Raw genomic sequence first — 17,643 nt, 5'->3', positions numbered from 1 at the left:
TAATGAAAGTGATGCGCTAAATTCCAATTTAATTAAACATTAACCAGCAGAAATGGATACAAGACCTTCTTGAGGAACCTCTGGTTCAGAAAGTGTACGAGGATGAATGCCACAGGACACCCATGCTGTTCACCACTCGCCCTACTGGTTGGGGTGGTGAGGACCACCTGTTGGCTAGCTATGGCTTTACATTGCTGGCTCTACAGACGATGTCAAACTTTGAATCCCGTACAAATCCTCTGGGGTTTGGATGCCAACTTCTAGGTCCGATGCCCCAGTGGTTAGCAGTTTGGACACTTGGCTTTCCCTCAAGCCTCAGAACCCCAGGACAGGAACCTACTGCTCTTGGACCAGCCGTCTGAGGAATGGAATCTCTACCTTCTCAGTTCAGCACTTCACACGTAGACTTGAGGACCCCAACGAGAAAAGCAATCAGCGAGTTTCGGGCTGGGTGGTACTCTTTCCAGCATCTTTTTTTTTTAAGATTTATTTATTTTTATTACAAAGTCAGATATACAGAGAGGAGGAGACACAGAGTGGAAGATCTTCCGTCCAATGTTTCACTCCCCAAGTGAGCCGCAATGGCTGGTACGCGCTGATCCGATGCCGGGAACCTGGAACCTCTTCCAGGTCTCCCACGCAGGTGCAGGGTCCCAAAGCTTTGGGCCGTCCTCTCCTGCTTTCCCAGGCCACAAGCAGGGAGCTGGATAGGAAGTGGAGCTTCCGGGATTAGAACCGGCACCCATATGGGATCCCGGGGCATTCAAGACGAGGACTTTAACCGCTAGGCCATGCCGCCGGGTCCTTTCCAGCATCTTTTAAAAGGAGGCCGGCGAGCATCCCAGTTATGCACACAGTAGGCACTTGGGAAATGGATGTTTCAGACAGCACTCCAGAAGGCAAGTCTGCCTCATGTCCTCTTTCAAGGCTCCTCGGGATCCAGTTAGAATCTGTTGCTGTTTCTTCGTGTGATATTTTATACTAACAGAGATTAGAGTAAACATTTCAGCCAGAATACACATTTCAGCTAACCCTGTCTCTGCAGTTTGATTTCTTTGGCATTTCCAGTTGGTACCTTTTTAAAATGTGGGCTTGATTTTCAATGTGATTCTATTCCTAGCCCATGTTCTAACCTGGCATCCTACTCCACCTTAATTGTCCATAATGCTTCAAACATTTACATGGTTCAACAAATAGTTCTCATTACATCTCCTCTACTATTTGCACTGTTCAGGTTGAATATATTTGTATTAGTTACATAATTTTCCATTATTCTTCTTAATAATGTTCACTGTTTGCTCTTCACATCTCATACCAATCCTGAGTCTCTTTTTAGCTCACCAAAATCCATGCTGTAGGTTCCTTATTATGACTTTGGCTAGACTTAACTAGTGGTTTACATAAATATAACTATATGCACCATCTTAAAGAGTCTTTATAGCAAATAAGGCTCAAACTAGATTATTCTTTTTTTCTATTTTTGGTTCACTGAAATAATGAGCTATTCCTTCCCTGCTCAATAGGCTACCTTAACTCCTGCTGTAATGGAGCAACAACCTTCCCCCTGAAAATACAAGATGTCTCTTCCCAATTCGTTTGCTCCAACAGATTAAAATTTTTAAATTTCAATAATCCTAACAACAACCACAATAAAAGAGCAAAATTCCTTTTCCTGAAAGTTCACTCTTACCCTTTCTACTTCAAGTCCTTTCTGGGTCTTTTTCACTTCAGTTTTCATGTTGCATTATATTCTCCAACCTCTTTCCACTCCTTATATCCATGAGCTATTTCCACATACCTTTTTAACCACTTCTTCCATAATTCAACTTCAGAAAGACTCTACTCCAGATGGGTCTTTGGTTTTCTGATGTGGGTATGTGGAGCTCTCTCCAGCCCCGCCACCTGGCACTCATCCTGCTCCTCTCCTGCAAGATTTCTCGCACCCTCTGTAGGAGAACCAAGTGCACTCATACCTCCCAAGTGGTCGGATGCAGCTGGGGATACTTCACTCTTTTCTTCCTGTCTTACTGCCACTCTTGTCAACATATGTCAAATACATGATCATGTTCCAAACCTTTAACCCGCCCATACTTCCCTTTTTCCCCGTTTTATTTTAATTTGGTCTTCACCTTGCTCTCATTCAGGCTGCCTGGAAAAAGGGATGTTCCTTGGCCATTTCCTTCACCCTGTTCTCCAAGGGCATCCTTCAGGCCCATGGAACTGGGCCTCAACTCACATGCAATATCTGGGTTATATATGTAATTCTATAGCCTTATTCCCTGAGCTAATAATGGAATGGGTCTCCAGAAATGACAGGTAGCCTGGTTGTGGCACAGGATGGATGCTTCCTTTTCTAGCCAAAGGCAGCCCTTGTGACTAATCAAAGAACTATGGCAAAACGGTTTCCAAGAAGAACCATATGTCAGCCAAAGAACTCAGGTCATTTCTCAATAGAGACAGAGAACAAAAGAAATGACAAGGTATAGAAGAAAAATCGAAATTCAAGCTAAAATCAATACAGAAATCTCTAGTTAGCGTGTGAGGGGGAACTATTTAAGCTTGGGCCTGTGGTGAAGTTACAAGTCATGCGATAGATGCTCCAGGTTTTTACCACATTCCTACCTCATTGATCAGTTTTTGATCAAAGCCACAGGCCCAAAAGGAAAATGGGACATGAAAAGGTTAGGAAGTATTAAAGAAGATGGGGAGTGGTAGATACAAGGCTTTGGCAGGATGCAAATACTTCTTTAATCTAGTGTGCTTCCAAAATATAGGAAAACATACAGAACAATAGAGCAGCATGCACCTGTGAATGTCAATCCATGGTGGCCTGACTTCACCGGCACCCCCAGTGCCCTCTCTGAATGCAGGGGATTTATTTCTGTTTGGCTGAAGCATAACCACCTGCTGCCCGTCACTGTGTCAAACCCCCACCTTCCCATCCCTCTCTCAAACCTACAGTGACAAGAGCAGTGAGAGAAAAACAGAACGAGGAGAAGAATGTAATTCTCTCAAACCCACGTTCCCTCCTTGGAAGCTGCGTTTCTATAGGCCACATGGTAGAAATGAAGAGGCCTCTAGCAGTGGAGTGCCATTTCACCTTGGCTGCCTGCCTCAAGGGTCGAATAAAAATCAAGTTTATAGAGGCAGAACAGCTTCTGTCTGGTTTGGATGACCACTTCCAAGCCCTCAGGACGCGACCTTCTCCCTAGCCCACTAGGCTTGTAGTCTGAGCAGTAACAGCCTAAAGAGCCAAGATCTACAGACGCTCCAGGTCTCCTGGAGATGGCCGCATCACTTCCTCCTTCTGACCCACACAGCAGTGCTGCAGGATACCCTTACCATGCTTCCGCCTCTACGCGACACTCAACAACAGCCAGAAGTTCCTCCCTACTGGCTCACTTGACAAATACTTGTGGATGCCCTGCCACAGTTGAAATTGGTGGTGCTGTCAGTGGGGTGTCAAAATGAATAAGACAAATAAGCCAGACAATGACATGTCCTGCAAGTACCTCACATATATATGGGGTCATCAATCAAGCACCTCACACTATAGACACCCAATATTAATTTCCTTTATTCATTTTTGGCCCCAAAGTCCTATCTAATGGAATGAATGAACAATTATTTTGTGGTACAATCTGTGATATAACAGAACACATGATGTGATGGGACCTACACTCCAACATGGAGGGACATGGATGGATAGCTGATATCTTGTCATCTTAGTCATGGTAGGACTTGATGACTTGGTGGACAACGGACCACAAAGAGGAAACAGAGGATGTCATTGTCTAACGGTTTTTGCATTTCAAGAAACAGAACACAGACTTTCTGAAATACCAACTCATTAATTAGAGAGGATGATGCTAACTTCAAAGGGAATTATCTACCACTGGCTTTGCTTTTTTTTTACTTTAGCCAACAAACAGGTACAGCAAGAAAATTTGGTGCAAAGCAAAGGAATTAATTCTATGAACAATCAAATGCAAAAGAAATTCTAAATATCTACCCAAAGCAAGGCTAAGTGAACTATTTCTGAAGCAACAACAACAAAAAGACCCTTGGGCAAGACATTCTATACTCATCTTTTTTAGCTCGGTACTGTCTTAGAATGAGACAAAGAAAAATCTGGACCTGGATTAAGAGGACGACATTAGGAATCCGCTCACCACCTGACACAGACGTGTGGCGCCAACAGGCGAAGGGCAGGGTAACTGAATGTCAGAGGGAAACGGAGCAGAGGGCCTGAACGACTCCACAGCCATGCATCTGCACATCATCTGTGAGCTTAGGTTAGGTGGGAAGGAAAAAAGAAATTATAGGAATATGAGCAGGGCAAAGAATCATTTTTCTTGTTCTCCACAAAAAAGCACATTTTGTAAGTTTTGCAAAAATTAAATTCGCTATCTTAATGTGCCTGAGTAAGCAGTAAATGGATTTAAAACTTCCTAATACCCTTCCTTCTACGCAACATGGAGTAGGGGTTAGGGTAAGGCATGTTTTCACCTAAAATAAATGACTTCTTTCTTTCCTTTTTTTTTTTTTTTTTTTTTTAATTAAATCTCAGCAGAGGGAATCCGGACCCAGGCATCCCAGCCGTGTGTTCCTCTGAAGGGACAGGAAGCCGTCCAGGGGACGGGCTCTCGGGAGGTGTACTGTGTCATGAGAGCACCACTGCGGCGGCCGTACTCTGAGGGGAGCTGTCGGCACACGGGAGCCCGGCGTGCAGCCGTGGCCAGACCTGCTTCCAGCTAGAGGCAGGCGTGCAGTCGTGTTTCAACACCTCCGAGGCCCCGACGCTGACAAGCTCAACAACTTGTTTTGTCTCTGGGAGCTCCTCTTTGGTGATTAACTGCTTATGCTGAATACTAATTATCAGAAGGCACAGTGTTAAAGAAGTCATGTCCTACTACTGCCCCTCCTGTCTTTCCATCGGAGGTACCGGGTTGCAGTTACTGCAAACCAGAACCAAGAGAGACCGTCTTCCTCCCCCTGGGAAAGCTTAGTGACAAGAAACCACCCTCCTCTCACCCGGGGCACCGACCAAACGGCATCACAGGACACAGTTTCAACTCTTTGTTTATAATCACACAGACAAATCTGTAGCATGAGTTTGTGAATTAGGGACTCATCAGTTTCCTCAAATCCCCAAGTCCCAGGTTGAAAATTTACCCCAAATTGTCAGTTCTTAGGAACTGCACCTCAGATTAAAATCTTCTCACTGGGGAGTCTATGAGAATTTGTTCTTGAGTTTTAAATCCTAAGTGCTCGCTAAACCAACAGTGCTGCAAAATTAGGGACCATTAAACAATAGAAGGCCGCAAGCAATTGCATCCGCCACACGCGTTTGAAGCCGCTTAAGCTACTTTGTAATTAAAAATAAAATATCATTGACTGAACCTCAGATGTTTTAGTAGAAAAGTTTGACGGCCATTTCAAACGCGAAGTGCTGCAGAGAAAGCCACAGAGGAAGGGAGAAATGGGGGAGGGGTGGGGCTGCCCAGCCGGCTCCACGTGGCATTTCTTCCCCTGTGCCAGGACCTAGCTCGCCCAGCACTGACCCAGTTGGGCCAGTGGGCTCTGGAGGGAACCTGGTTGCACTTGGGGCGGGGTGGGGGGAAAGGGGCAGGGGTGAGGACGCCGGTGATTGCTGAGGGCAAAGCTGCACTAGCCAAGGCCTGTGGGGGAGACAGGGTGCTACCTTCTTGGCAGCAAGAGGAACTGAGGGACTGCCTGGCAGGAGCTGAGGCGGCCGAGACGCACAGGTGGCTGCGGGAGCCGGGAGTGCTCGTTTTGGACGCAGCTTCAGGCTTACTGATAAACATTTCTGGAAATAACTATTAGCTTTTGGGAAAGGAAGTGGGGGGGGAGCTTCTGAATGGAAGCCGTCACTGAAGATTGAAAGGACTGTTTACTGTTGAGTTAGAAGCAGATACACAGTGCAGCGTTAAGTTGTCCCGACTTGTCCACAGTGGGGATGAGCACAAGGCCCAGGGCTCCGGGCCCTGCAGGCCGCCGGCCACGGCTGAGCAGCAGGCTGCAGGCCGGGACACAGCGCGCATGCAAGTCGAGGTCCTCCTGCTGCGAACAAGAACACTGACTGGGAGAAGCCTTCTTCACTCAGTTTTCTTATTTTAACTCTCTCTCGCTGTCCTTTCTTCTCTCTCTCTGAGTAATAATTTTCCAAACACACTTTGTCCCTCATATGTCACTGTGGCGAATTTCTTCTGAGCTCCGGACACGGTCTTACCTAAAAAGCTCGCCCGGAAGTACAGCACGGGCACCTGGAAGCTGCAGGAGTACAGGACGTGGTACTCGTACCGTATCACCTGCCACGCTGCTGCCACCTCAGGGGCCTCGGCATCGTCTGACGGCAGCTCTGCAGCCTCCTGGGGGCGGCGGAGAAACAAACATAAAAATGTGCTTTGCACCGAAAAAGAAAAAAAAAAAAAAACTCAAGGTAGAAAAAAAAAAACAGGAGACTTTTTTCTTGCTTTTCTTGCAAAGCAACAGTTAAACAAATACAAAGGCATGAGGTAAGGAAAAGGGAGTTTCCCGCATTAATGTTTAACATTCACGTCGTGGGTAAATACTAAACCAGAAAACATTAGCATTAAGTAATTCCAGATTGCGTTTGAGACACAAAGCAGCTCTGGGCAGAGCAACAGGAAAGGGGCCGGGGGAGGGACAGAGCAACAAGATCTATTGCAACAGCAACTCTGAAAAATCTTTACTGTACAATTTTAGCAACAAGATGATGGCTGTGCTTGCTACCTCCTTCCCTACCTGGGAAAGCTAAAAACATCCTAACAGTCGAACAAGAGGCTGTGAAACGTCCCTAAAGATCCTATTGTACTTGCCAAAAGATGATTCATTGTGTGCGGAACAATTCCCACTTCCATTTTGAATAAGGAAGCTACTCCACAAAAAGGAGGAGTTTGTTAGGTTATTTCAAACCCAGAGATGATTCTGGTTTCTCTGGTATATTTCCACAATAAATTCTGAGTTCAGTGGCAAACATCAATGTCAAGTGAAACAGGGTTTCATACACAGTGACAGTGAGAGTCACATCACTTCTCACCTAATCATTCTGTATGGTTGATTTTTATTTTTTTTTCTGTTGGGAGAGGGATAAGCATGTAGTCTTTTTTTTTTTTTTTAAGAGTTACTTTTTTTTTTTTTTTTTTTGGAAAGTCAGATATGCAGAGAGGGGAAAGACAGAGAGGAAGATCTTCCCGTTCACTGATTCACTCCCCAAGCAGCTGCAATGGCCAGAACTGAGCCAATCCAAAGCCAGGAGCCAGGAGCTTCTTCTGGGTCTCCCACATGGGTGCAGGGTCCCAAGGCTTTGGGTTGTCCTTGACTGCTTTCCCAGGCCACAAGCAGAGAGCCGAATAGGAAGCAGGGCTGCTGGGATTAAAACTGGCCCCCATATGGGATCCCAGCGCATTATAGCCGTTAGGCTTTCGCTCCAGGCCCAAGCAGGTAGTCTTAAGCACTGAGTCACGAACAAGTCTTAGCCATATTCACGCATTTATTAGAGGTGAACAATTTCCTCTGACATTAAATCAGTAGAAGGAATGAAGCAAGTTGGCTTGGTTCACTCCTATTGCATATTAAAACAGTTAACAACAGCAAATAAACAGAATGAACACAGGAAAAACTCCAGACTTCCTGCACAAGAAAAGCAGAGTCTGGCATGAAGGGAAGCCAAGACCTCAGCCCAGGTCTCTTCTTGACTGACTGCCCACTCACAGTCAGTCCACTGGCGCGATAATCCAGCAGATAAAGACTGGAAATAGCAACTGAAATATTCGTCATTAAACTCCAGAAAGGACTACCAATTAAACCCAATGAATCCAATAATGAGAGAAAAGTCACTGAAATAAATATTCCAGATACAGAAAATCAATATAATAGCAAGAAAGATGTCTTTGCTGTTCTCTTTTGATCTTCATTAGACAAAAGGTATCTGTTTTTTTCAAAGCAGTTCTTTTAACCAAATCTTTTTGGTCAACAATTGAGTTGTTTAGCATTTAATTTCTTTGCTTTTCTTAACATTATAAAATAATTACATCTTGGTGATAAAAGAGAATCACAAACAATGCACACATAAACAACACAGAAAGATGCCTCTATCCCGCCATTCTCTCCCTCAGATTTATAGCTAGTTTTAACAGGCCAATGTATATTTTTTCCAGACTTTTATGTTTCTTGGCACCCAAGCCAAGAACATACATACCTCCTCCCCACGCTCCCCTGCTTGCTTTAAATCATACAAAACATGAAGGGACTTCAAAAAGCTTGCAGAAAAACAGAGTAGAAAGATAAGCTTATTTGGTACAAAAGAATTTTTTGAAATCCATGTGTTGCTTTTTTTGAGTGTGCATTTTTTCATGAGCTTGCTGAAGCTCCCTTGTGCAGCTATGTCGCTTCGGGACACCGAGAGCGAGGCAGCCCCTTCTCCTAAACCTTCACTATGTTACCTTGTATCACTATGGACCTAAGCTATGGTTGTCTTCATGCTCACATTTCTACAAAGCTTGATAGCTTATGCTCATGTTCACTTCTGTCACTGCAAACACTCCTGCAATGGGAACACCAGCACAACTCTGCAGCTCCTTATCCACCTCTATTTTTCTAGGGCCCCGTCACTGTACCAAAGGGTACATGCACTTTCAACTCAACAGACAGGGCCAGGCCCTTGGGTTAGCAGTTGACACTTCGCTCAGGACACCCACTCCTGTTTGAGTGCCTGGGTTCAAGTTCAGTCTCCACGCTGGCCTGGCCCAGCTGCAGCTTTTGCAGTGTTTGAGGAGCGAGTCAGAGATGGAAGGTTTCCATCTGTCTGTCACTCTCTCACACAGATAAAAATCAATTTCTGCAATTATCTGTTATATACCCTCACACAATTTACATCACTAATTTATCTGAATCTTATTTGGTATATAGTGTGATGTGAGAATTTTTCCTAGATGATTTCTAATGGTTCATCTTTTGATAATTTTAAGAGTTATTATTACCATAAACTAAGCCTCTGCATTTATTAAATCCTCTCGATTGAGCTGCGTTTCTTCTTGAGCCATCACGGTGTAGTTCTAAAGCATGTACTTAATCTAAGGAGTTGGTTCATTAATTTCTGGGCAAAGCTGAGACCCAGTCTTGCTGGGAAGAACACAATTTCTTCAAAGTATGTTTCTTTTTAAAGATTTATTTATTTATTACAAAGTCAGATATACAGAGAGGAGACAGAGAGGAAGACCTTCCATCCGCTGATTCACTCCCCAAGCAGCTGCAACAGCCTGTGCTGAGCCGATCCAAAGCCAGGAACCAGGAGTTTCTTCTGGGTCTCCCACACAGGTGCAGGGTCCCAAGGCTTTGGACTGTCCTCGACTTGCCACAAGCAGGGAGCAGGATGGGAACAGGGCCACCGGGATATAAACTAGCACCTACATGGGATCCCGGTGTATGCAAAGCAAGGACTTTAGCTGCTAGGCTACCACACTGGGCCCACTACCCTATACTTTTGCAAAAAATTACTACTGAAGAAATTGGATTAAGGGTGTAAGGTGCTCTCTGATTATTTTAACCCACTGGATATTTATCTATGGCTAAGAAATGGGCATTTGAGGTTTGTTATTAAAAGCTAAATAAAATTTCTAAGACCCCCAAGGGGCTAACAATATAGTTTAGCAGAAAGATCATGTGGATAAAGATCCTAATCTTTGGGAACTAATAGGGGAAAAATAGGATAGTTTCTGATGCTGCGCCTGGCACAATAGTTCTATTGGCTAATCCTCCCCCTTCAAACGTCGGAATTCCATACGGGGTCCTGTTCATGTTCCGTCTCTTCCACTCCCCATCCAGCTCCCTGATTGTGGCCTAGGAAAGCAGCAGAGGATGGCCCAAAGCCTTGGGACCCTGCACCCCATATGGAAGACCCGGAAGAGGTTCCTGGCTTTGGATCAGCTCAGCTCTGGCCATTGTGGCCACTTGGGGAGTAAATCAGCAGATGGAAGATCTTTCTGTCTCTCCTTTCTGTAAATCTGCCTTCTGATAAAAAGAAAACGTTTCTGATACTATCTGAAAAGGATCCGGAATCTGAGAGCACTACCCATGAAGGTTCCTTACACCATTTCACCTAGCTTAGCACTCTCACCTTGCGTACACACATGGCTGGAAAGGCTCGGGCCTTGTTCAGTGCCCCTTCTGTGTTAGACACAGGCAGGCTCTGTAACCTCGTCCGGCGACATGGAAGCCACTGCTCTCTGTGCTGTCATATGCCACTTCGTAAGTACTACTCCATCTAATCTGAACTAATGTTCTCAATAAGATCGTGTTAACATTTTGAGACAGTTGATACCTTATTATTTTCTTATTTGATTATTTTTTAAAAGAGTGAATATATTTAACTTCACATAAAGAGTGGCTGGAAAAAGAAATCACAATACGTTTATTGTTCTCAAAATGTTGCCATTTTATTAAGTGAGAAGATACCTGGGTTTAGAAAATTACATTCATTCAAAGAGCTAAAAGATTAAGTGGTTCACATTCATTATAGAAACCTTGATTTTATTGAATTCAATTAACAATAAGTTGACAGTGATCTCTCATTTAGAAAATCTGATATGAATTAAGCTTTACAACTAAATCCCATTAAATAGGGATCATGTTGAAGACACTTTATAGACATTTTATCGAAAGCAAACCTAAACAGTGTATTGGGCTTTGGAAATGTGATCCCTATCTCTCCTTAGCCTAGGGTAAAGTAATTGAAGGAAGAAAAACTTTCCTCCTATCACCAACAATCTCAGTTACTGCTGCTGAGAAAACACACGCAACCAGCTTTATTCATAACGTCCCTGGAGCAGAGGGAGTCCATTTGTTTGTCTTCTTTACAACGGCGGGCTGGCATCGGCACAGCAGACAGGGAGGCAGCACGGCGTGGGGACCCGGAGTAGCTCGCTCCGGGAGCAGACACACGCAGCATCTACTCACGACAGCACGACTGTTCTACGCGGCCAACCCTCACCTGCCCCTCCACATGAGCACCCATTTGATCCTGCCAGAACTGACGGAGGCAGAAGAAGCATTTTCACAAACCACTGAGAACTCAGTGCCTTAAGAATGTTGATTATGAAAACTTCTGAAGTTAATTTTGAAACTAATCTGCAAGACTTGCAGCAAGCAGCCCTTGTTTAGCCCTTGTTTGTTTGGTGGCTAACCACTGTGCTGCGGGGAGGTCTTTTCACTCCCTCCATTCCTGTGACAATAACCTTTACAAGCGCTGGGACTGTTCAGTGCCGTATCTGACGACACATCAGAGAGGGCTCCAGGCAGACAGGCCTGTGTCTGACAGTATCCTCCGGACACGAGGAGGAGGTTTCCCTCCACCAACAACTGTAAAAGGGGCAGAGATGCCTCTGTCTCCATGCTGCATCGGGGCAGGAGCGTGCGCATGAGTTCAGCCACTGCGGATCCCACTGAGGGGAGACTGTGTCTTGGTGACAGTCTGGGTCCTCTCTGCACACTGCCAGCCTCAAGGGCAAGGCAGACAGGAGGGGGAGCAGAGCCCTCTGGGACACACCTGGCACTCTACTAGATGTTTGCAATGGACTGCACTGTGCTCCACAGGTCCTGCCTTCCTTGAAGCGGCAGGACAGCCCGGGGCTGGGTGGGCGTCGAGGGGCTGGAGCTAGGCAGGCCAGCAGAAGGCGCGGCCTGTTGGATGTGGCGCTGCAGAGTGCTGGTTCATTGCACCTGCTGGGCATTAACGGCGATCCGCCTCATACTGAAACAGTACATAAAAAGCACTGTTGGCTCAGGAAGACTTTATAAAAGGCAAGGTAGATTCTTCTAGGAGGAGCAGGGATTTGCAATTCCTACACTGGCTGGAGAGGAAGATTTTCAGTAGGCTTTCTGAGCTTCGGAAACGAGTCTGGGGTCTTGTCTTTGGCTATGTATTATACTTTCCCAAAAGAAAGGGCAGAGCCACTTACGGGGCTGATAGATTTTTGTGCTCACTCCTGTACAAGGTCATTTGTTCCTCTGATCAAGGTTGCCCAGCGACTGAGAGACTGGGCTGGACACAAACCTAAGCCTCCAGGCTCCAAGCCCAGGGCTCTTTCCACTCCGCAAAGGCCACCCAGTTCTTGGGGTGGGGAATAACAGGCTCCAGCTCATCCTACCGTTTTCCCTCAATGGTTCCGGAGAGGGACTGTGAGAAGCCAACGAAGGTGAGCTATGAAGCACCACCCCAAGAAGTCCTGGCTGTAATGGGGGTGGACAGTCTATGGGGAGTCTTCCCTTTGGTAGTCGGTTGGATTATACAGCCAGGAAAGTCCCGGAACCAAGAAGCAGAACTAGGCCTTCACCTTGGCAGGCTGTTGCTGCACATCTCCAGGAGTGTGGTGGCCTGTGCGGTCGCCTCTCGGAGGGAGCCTGAGGTGTTCTATTAGCCCAGGAGCCCAGCTCCATGCCCTGCACCCAGCTCGTGGCTTTTTTTTTTTATTTCTGTCAAAACACTGGTTCATGTTCTCCTTTTCCCTCTAAATGGTAGATTCTTGCTAAAGTAGCAACGGCCGTTAGTACCCGGCTCCTTTATGAATTAATTACCTTCAACAACAAATTTTCAGCTGATCACGCTAACCACAAGGAATCTTTAACAGCAGGATTTCAGGACATCAACAATAAACTGTGTACTACTTGTGTGACCACTAAAGCAGGAGGTTTGTCTTGCAAAACATTCACTTTTTTTTAAAGACTTATTCATTTGAAAGTTAGAGTTACAGAAAAAGCAGGAGAGACAAATTTCCATCAGCTGGTTGGCTCCCCAGGTGACCACAGTTGATCTGGGCCAGGCTGAAACCAGGATCAAGAAGCTTCTTTCTGGGTCTCCCATAAGAGTAGTAGGTGCTCAGACACTTGGGTCACCTTTCATTGCTTTTCACAGGCCATGCACAACGACATGGATTGGTGCCCCTTGGGATGCTAGCATTGCAGGATGTAGCTTAACCCACTCTGCTACAACACTGACCTCCCAGTCACTTTATGTCTTAACTCCAGAACCAGAAGATACTCCCTTCCCATCCTATCACAGGCTCACTCAGTTTCCATGAGACTGTCGTAGAAAATCGAGAAGCAGGTCAGCATTTTCTTCCAAGGAAGCAAGCTGACTGTTCTCAGATTTCTCTTCCCTATCCACACCTTAGTCTTTTTATTTTTCTCAGCCCTAGATCCACAGACGTTTGCCTAACAGTGAGTATGCGAGCTGCGGGGGCTTTAGGTTCTCTGCAGCGATAGCCAGGAAGCAGCTGCCAGTGACACCGACAGATGCCTTAGTGTGCCCACCCCTGGCGGCCCACTGCCATGCCCTCCTTCATGTCATATTGGTCTATTGGTACACAGTGAGCAGGGGCTTCTTCCGGGGCCCCAGGCTGAAGCCCTCCCCCTCCGTCTTGTTTTCTCTATTAGTTTTCAGTCCCAGTTCGCCAGGTCACCCAGTCACCTCCATGCAGCCTCCTTCCTGACGATGCTGGGAGAGCCTGCTGACGCGTCCATGCCCACACCTGCTTCTGAGCACACCAGGTTCCCGTGCCCCCAGCAAGACTCAGCTTGAGAATGCTACCCCAGAATGCTCTCTCAGCTTTACACAAAGTCATGTGCAAGCACGTGTGTGAGCACCCACTTACATGTGTGCAGACAGAACTCACACTCATCCAGTTAGTGACTGCTGAGTGTGCCCTGTGTGACAGGCGTGCTGCAGCCCCAAGTCACACTGGTAACAGAATACAACAGCCTGGGGGGGTTGGCTCTCCAACAGCCTGAAAGCAGAAAGAAGATACAAGGAACACAGAACACTACAGGAGGTGCTCTGTCTCCCCAGGGGTCCCAGAAACACATTCATACCTCCTCAGAAGACATGGGAGGCGGGGCCTCGGGCCTCCCCAGCACCTGGATCAGCAGGTGACAAGTCATAGGTGTCCACACAATACCCACGGAATAAAGATAAACTGTTGTCGTTTCTGTCCTCGATAGCAGAGGCCTCTCAACTATACTGTGGCCCAGGCAGTCACCCATCGCTCACAGCTGGATAGCCTACCTCTCGAGTCTGAGGATGCATTTTTGAAGGATACACCATATCCACTGGGAAAGACCCTAAGACTGGAATGGCTGAAGGATGGAGCACCAAGTTCACAGCACTCACTCACTCGTGAGGCTCTGTCCCCACCCAGCACTGCTCCTGGCACCAGAGAGCTCTGTCTGGTCGACCCCTGGCCTCGAACCTTCATTGGGCATCTTGCCCATTCTGCTGTCAGATTTCTGGGTCAGTACTCATGTAAGGTACCCGTTGGAAAATTAGCCCCTCAACATGGCCCTGCATGGAAAGAGCACGCACGTGGGCACACAGTTACCTGCCTTTCCTGGTCGTCCTGGCTGCCCAGCAAACACCCTGGTGAACTGGCACCGGAAACCATGCACCAGGCAGGCCTGCTTCTGGCTGCAGCACTGGGGGTGGCTGCTTAATTCAAACCAGATGCACACCAGCCAGGGGTGACTGCCCTCATCTCTCCTGAAGAATCCTATGCAGTTTCACACACAAACAGCCCTGGATTCCAACTGTGCAAACCCACACAGTAAATAACAGGTTACAAAAAAAAGAAGTTTTGTTTTGTGTTTTATTTATTAATGATACAGATGCTGTTTGCCAGTAGTAAGTTGACGGGGGCAATGTGAGTGAGTGTGTAACATTGGTCATTGTTTTAGCTCCTAGAGTGGCAAGGCAAGTCCAAGGTCTGGCTTCCCTTGCCTTCCCAACTTTTTGACAGGTGCTTCTAATGTGGGCAGTGGATGTGCCCGTGCCACACATCCCTGTGGAGGAAGGTTGTCACTGGCTGTGTGGTGCAGGCCGTGGCACTCACGTTCCCTGCTCCTTCTGTGGTCCTCAGAGGCTTGTGTGCACACTCTGAGAGCTTTCACATAGCTGTGAGTTAGCTGGCAGTAGGGATCTTTTTCTGTAACACCGCCTTTCAAATAAATACATCTTCCAAAAAATAAAAGTAAATATAAATAGCAGTTTTAGCTAACTTGTCCCATTGCAATGGACTGTTTTGCAGGCATCCTGGTGGTACATGCCCACTGAAAGGCTCCCAGGCTGAAGCAAAGCAAGATTCTGAAGCAGGTGCAGGTGACCTTTGGCCTCCTCCACCCCTTGCTCTTCACGTCCTTGTTCTCTCCAGTCAGCCACATCTGATCTTCACAGAGAAGAGGCCAGGTAAACATGCCCATCCAGCGTACAGGCTGCATGTTATACACTTTTAAGCTGGTCTTATTTTATCTGACAGGAAGAAACAAAGAGTTCCCGTCTCATTGTATTCACTCCCGAAATGCCCGGGTGCTGGGAACTCAATGTGGGTCTCTCACACTGGGTGGTAAGGTGGGCCAGTTTCCTGGGCCTACACTTGTTGCCTCCCAGCGTGCACCTTAACAGATACCCAGCACTGACAGCAGAGCTGGGACTTGAACATGGGCACTCCTACACGAGATGCAGGCATCGTAAGCGGCATATTAGCCAGCGTGCCAAATGCCCACCTGTAAACTGATACACTAATCCTACCAACAGTCTATGCCTTTGTTTAAATATAAATTCTTTTATCTTTATTTGAAAGGAAGGTTTTTATAGAGAGAATGAGAGACAGGGCTCTCATATACTGGTCCAGCCCCAAATGGCCTCAAGGGCCAGGGTTAAGCTGATCTGAAGCAAGGAGCCTGGAGCCTCTCTCTGGTCTCCCACACAGCTGTAGGGGCCCAAAGACCTGAGCCATTCTTCACTGCTTTTCCTGGCCATGAGCATGGAGCTGGATTAGAAGTGAGCAGCTCTCTGGGCTCAACTTTGGCTAAAGGCACAAAGATCAGGGCCATGAGTGATATGGGACCCATAAGGCACCTCCCTCCAGAAGACAGCACAGATGGCTGAAATCAGCCAGCATAGCAAGTACGCTTGCTCCATCACGGCAAAACCAAGATAAGGGGGTATGCCATGGGCACACGGCACTGGGGTCCCAGCATAAAAACAGTGGTTGGTGGGGCCTGGACATACAATACCACTTCTGCTGTAACAGGCAAGTCTGCAATCAGAAGATTGAAAGAATTGAACGACCAGTAGAGGTGCCTTCTTGGAGACACCAATAGCTTATAACAAAAGGGTTTATATATATATACATACACATATATATACACACACATATATATAAATAAAATATATATATATATTTTTTAACTCATACCAAGTTTTATTATTCAACCCCAATGTTTCTCATTGTTTCATTTGTGGTTTTTTTTTTTAAAGATTTATTCATTTTATTACAGCCAGATATACACAGAGGAGGAGAGACAGAGAGGAAGATCTTCCATCCGATAATTCACTCCCCAAGTGAGCCGCAACGGGCCAGTGCGCGCCGATCCCAAGCCGGGAACCTGGAACCTCTTCCGGGTCTCCCACGCGGGTACAGGGCCCCAAAGCTTTGGGGTTGTCCTCAACTGCTTTCCCAGGCCACAAGCAGGGAGCTGGATGGGAAGTGGGGCTGCTGGGATTAGAACCGGCGCCCACATGGGATCCCGGGGCTTTCAAGGCGAGGACTTTAGCCGCTAGGCCACGCCGCCGGGCCCTATATATATATATTTTAAAGTGGACAGTGGGGATATGAACCAGTGCCCATATGGGATGCTGGCGCAAGCAGGCAGAGGATCAGCCTGCTACACCACGCGGCTGGACTCCCAGTTTATGCCTTTAAAGAGGACAATCTTCCTGAATAATCAGCCATGCAGTCACAGGTGACGACAGGGGCCAGCCCAGCCCCCCTGCACAGCCACCATGCGGAGGGCAAGCAGGGGAGAGGGGTGGTCACCACCAATGCCCCTAGTCTCTCCCTGAGGTGATGGAAACTCTCCTGGAAGGAACCCTGTTGGGCATCCCAGTGCTGCGCCCTCCCCCCCACTTTACCAAGTCTGGGCAAGAGACTGTTTTTGTTTTTCCTATTTGCAATGCTAATGATAAATCAACATTCACCAGAAGTTTCCAAAGGAGAAAATAGAAGAGGCTTAGGCTGGCAATCCTGAATTAATGTATTTTCCTGGTTACTTATAATGGCAAAGTAAGAAAAAATGCTAATTTTATTAAAGTGCTATTAGATGAGGCTTTTAGACTAACTTGCAGCACCCTAAAAAAATGATACGAGTGAGTTGATTTGTCAGTTCTAACCTCTTTGGAATCGTCTGCCTGTGCAATTGCCATCCTTGGAAGGACAGACCAAATCCAGAACTGACTTGTTTCCTAAATGAATAGGGAAGTCGTCAGTAGGGAGCATCTGTTTCTTCCCTGCGCCTCTGCGCGAACATTCTCGTGCCCGCGTGACGGACTGAGCAGATGCTTTCACGCACTGCGCCCGCAGCAACGCGTGTGTCATAAAAAGGAGAGGGGGTCACGGCGTAATTAATGCTTCCATCTCCTCTACCAGTGAACTCCACTTTTCCTAACGCATTGAAAGTTCCCTCAACAAGATCAGCTTCTAACTTGAGCCATTCACTTGCAAGAAAGTGAACCCCTTGCAGCAGTCGGTACTACAAGGTTGTTGTTATACC

The 17,643-nt window shown here is 46.7% G+C and overlaps 1 protein-coding gene across 2 annotated transcripts in view; it reads right to left on the bottom strand.

The window, feature by feature from the left end:
• Positions 1–17,643, bottom strand: part of ATG10 (autophagy related 10) — a 169,501-nt gene that overhangs the window by 53,157 nt on the left and 98,701 nt on the right. For both annotated transcript variants that reach the window (XM_058656325.1, XM_012927310.3), the window contains exon 4: positions 6,254–6,392. In XM_058656325.1, the coding sequence (XP_058512308.1) occupies positions 6,254–6,392 (139 nt within the window). The remainder of the gene's footprint in view (positions 1–6,253; positions 6,393–17,643) is intronic.

The sequence above is a fragment of the Ochotona princeps genome, chromosome 28 (assembly GCF_030435755.1).
Source record: "Ochotona princeps isolate mOchPri1 chromosome 28, mOchPri1.hap1, whole genome shotgun sequence".
In the NCBI taxonomy this organism is placed as follows: domain Eukaryota; kingdom Metazoa; phylum Chordata; class Mammalia; order Lagomorpha; family Ochotonidae; genus Ochotona; species Ochotona princeps.
This window is presented reverse-complemented; position numbering and strand designations above follow the sequence as displayed.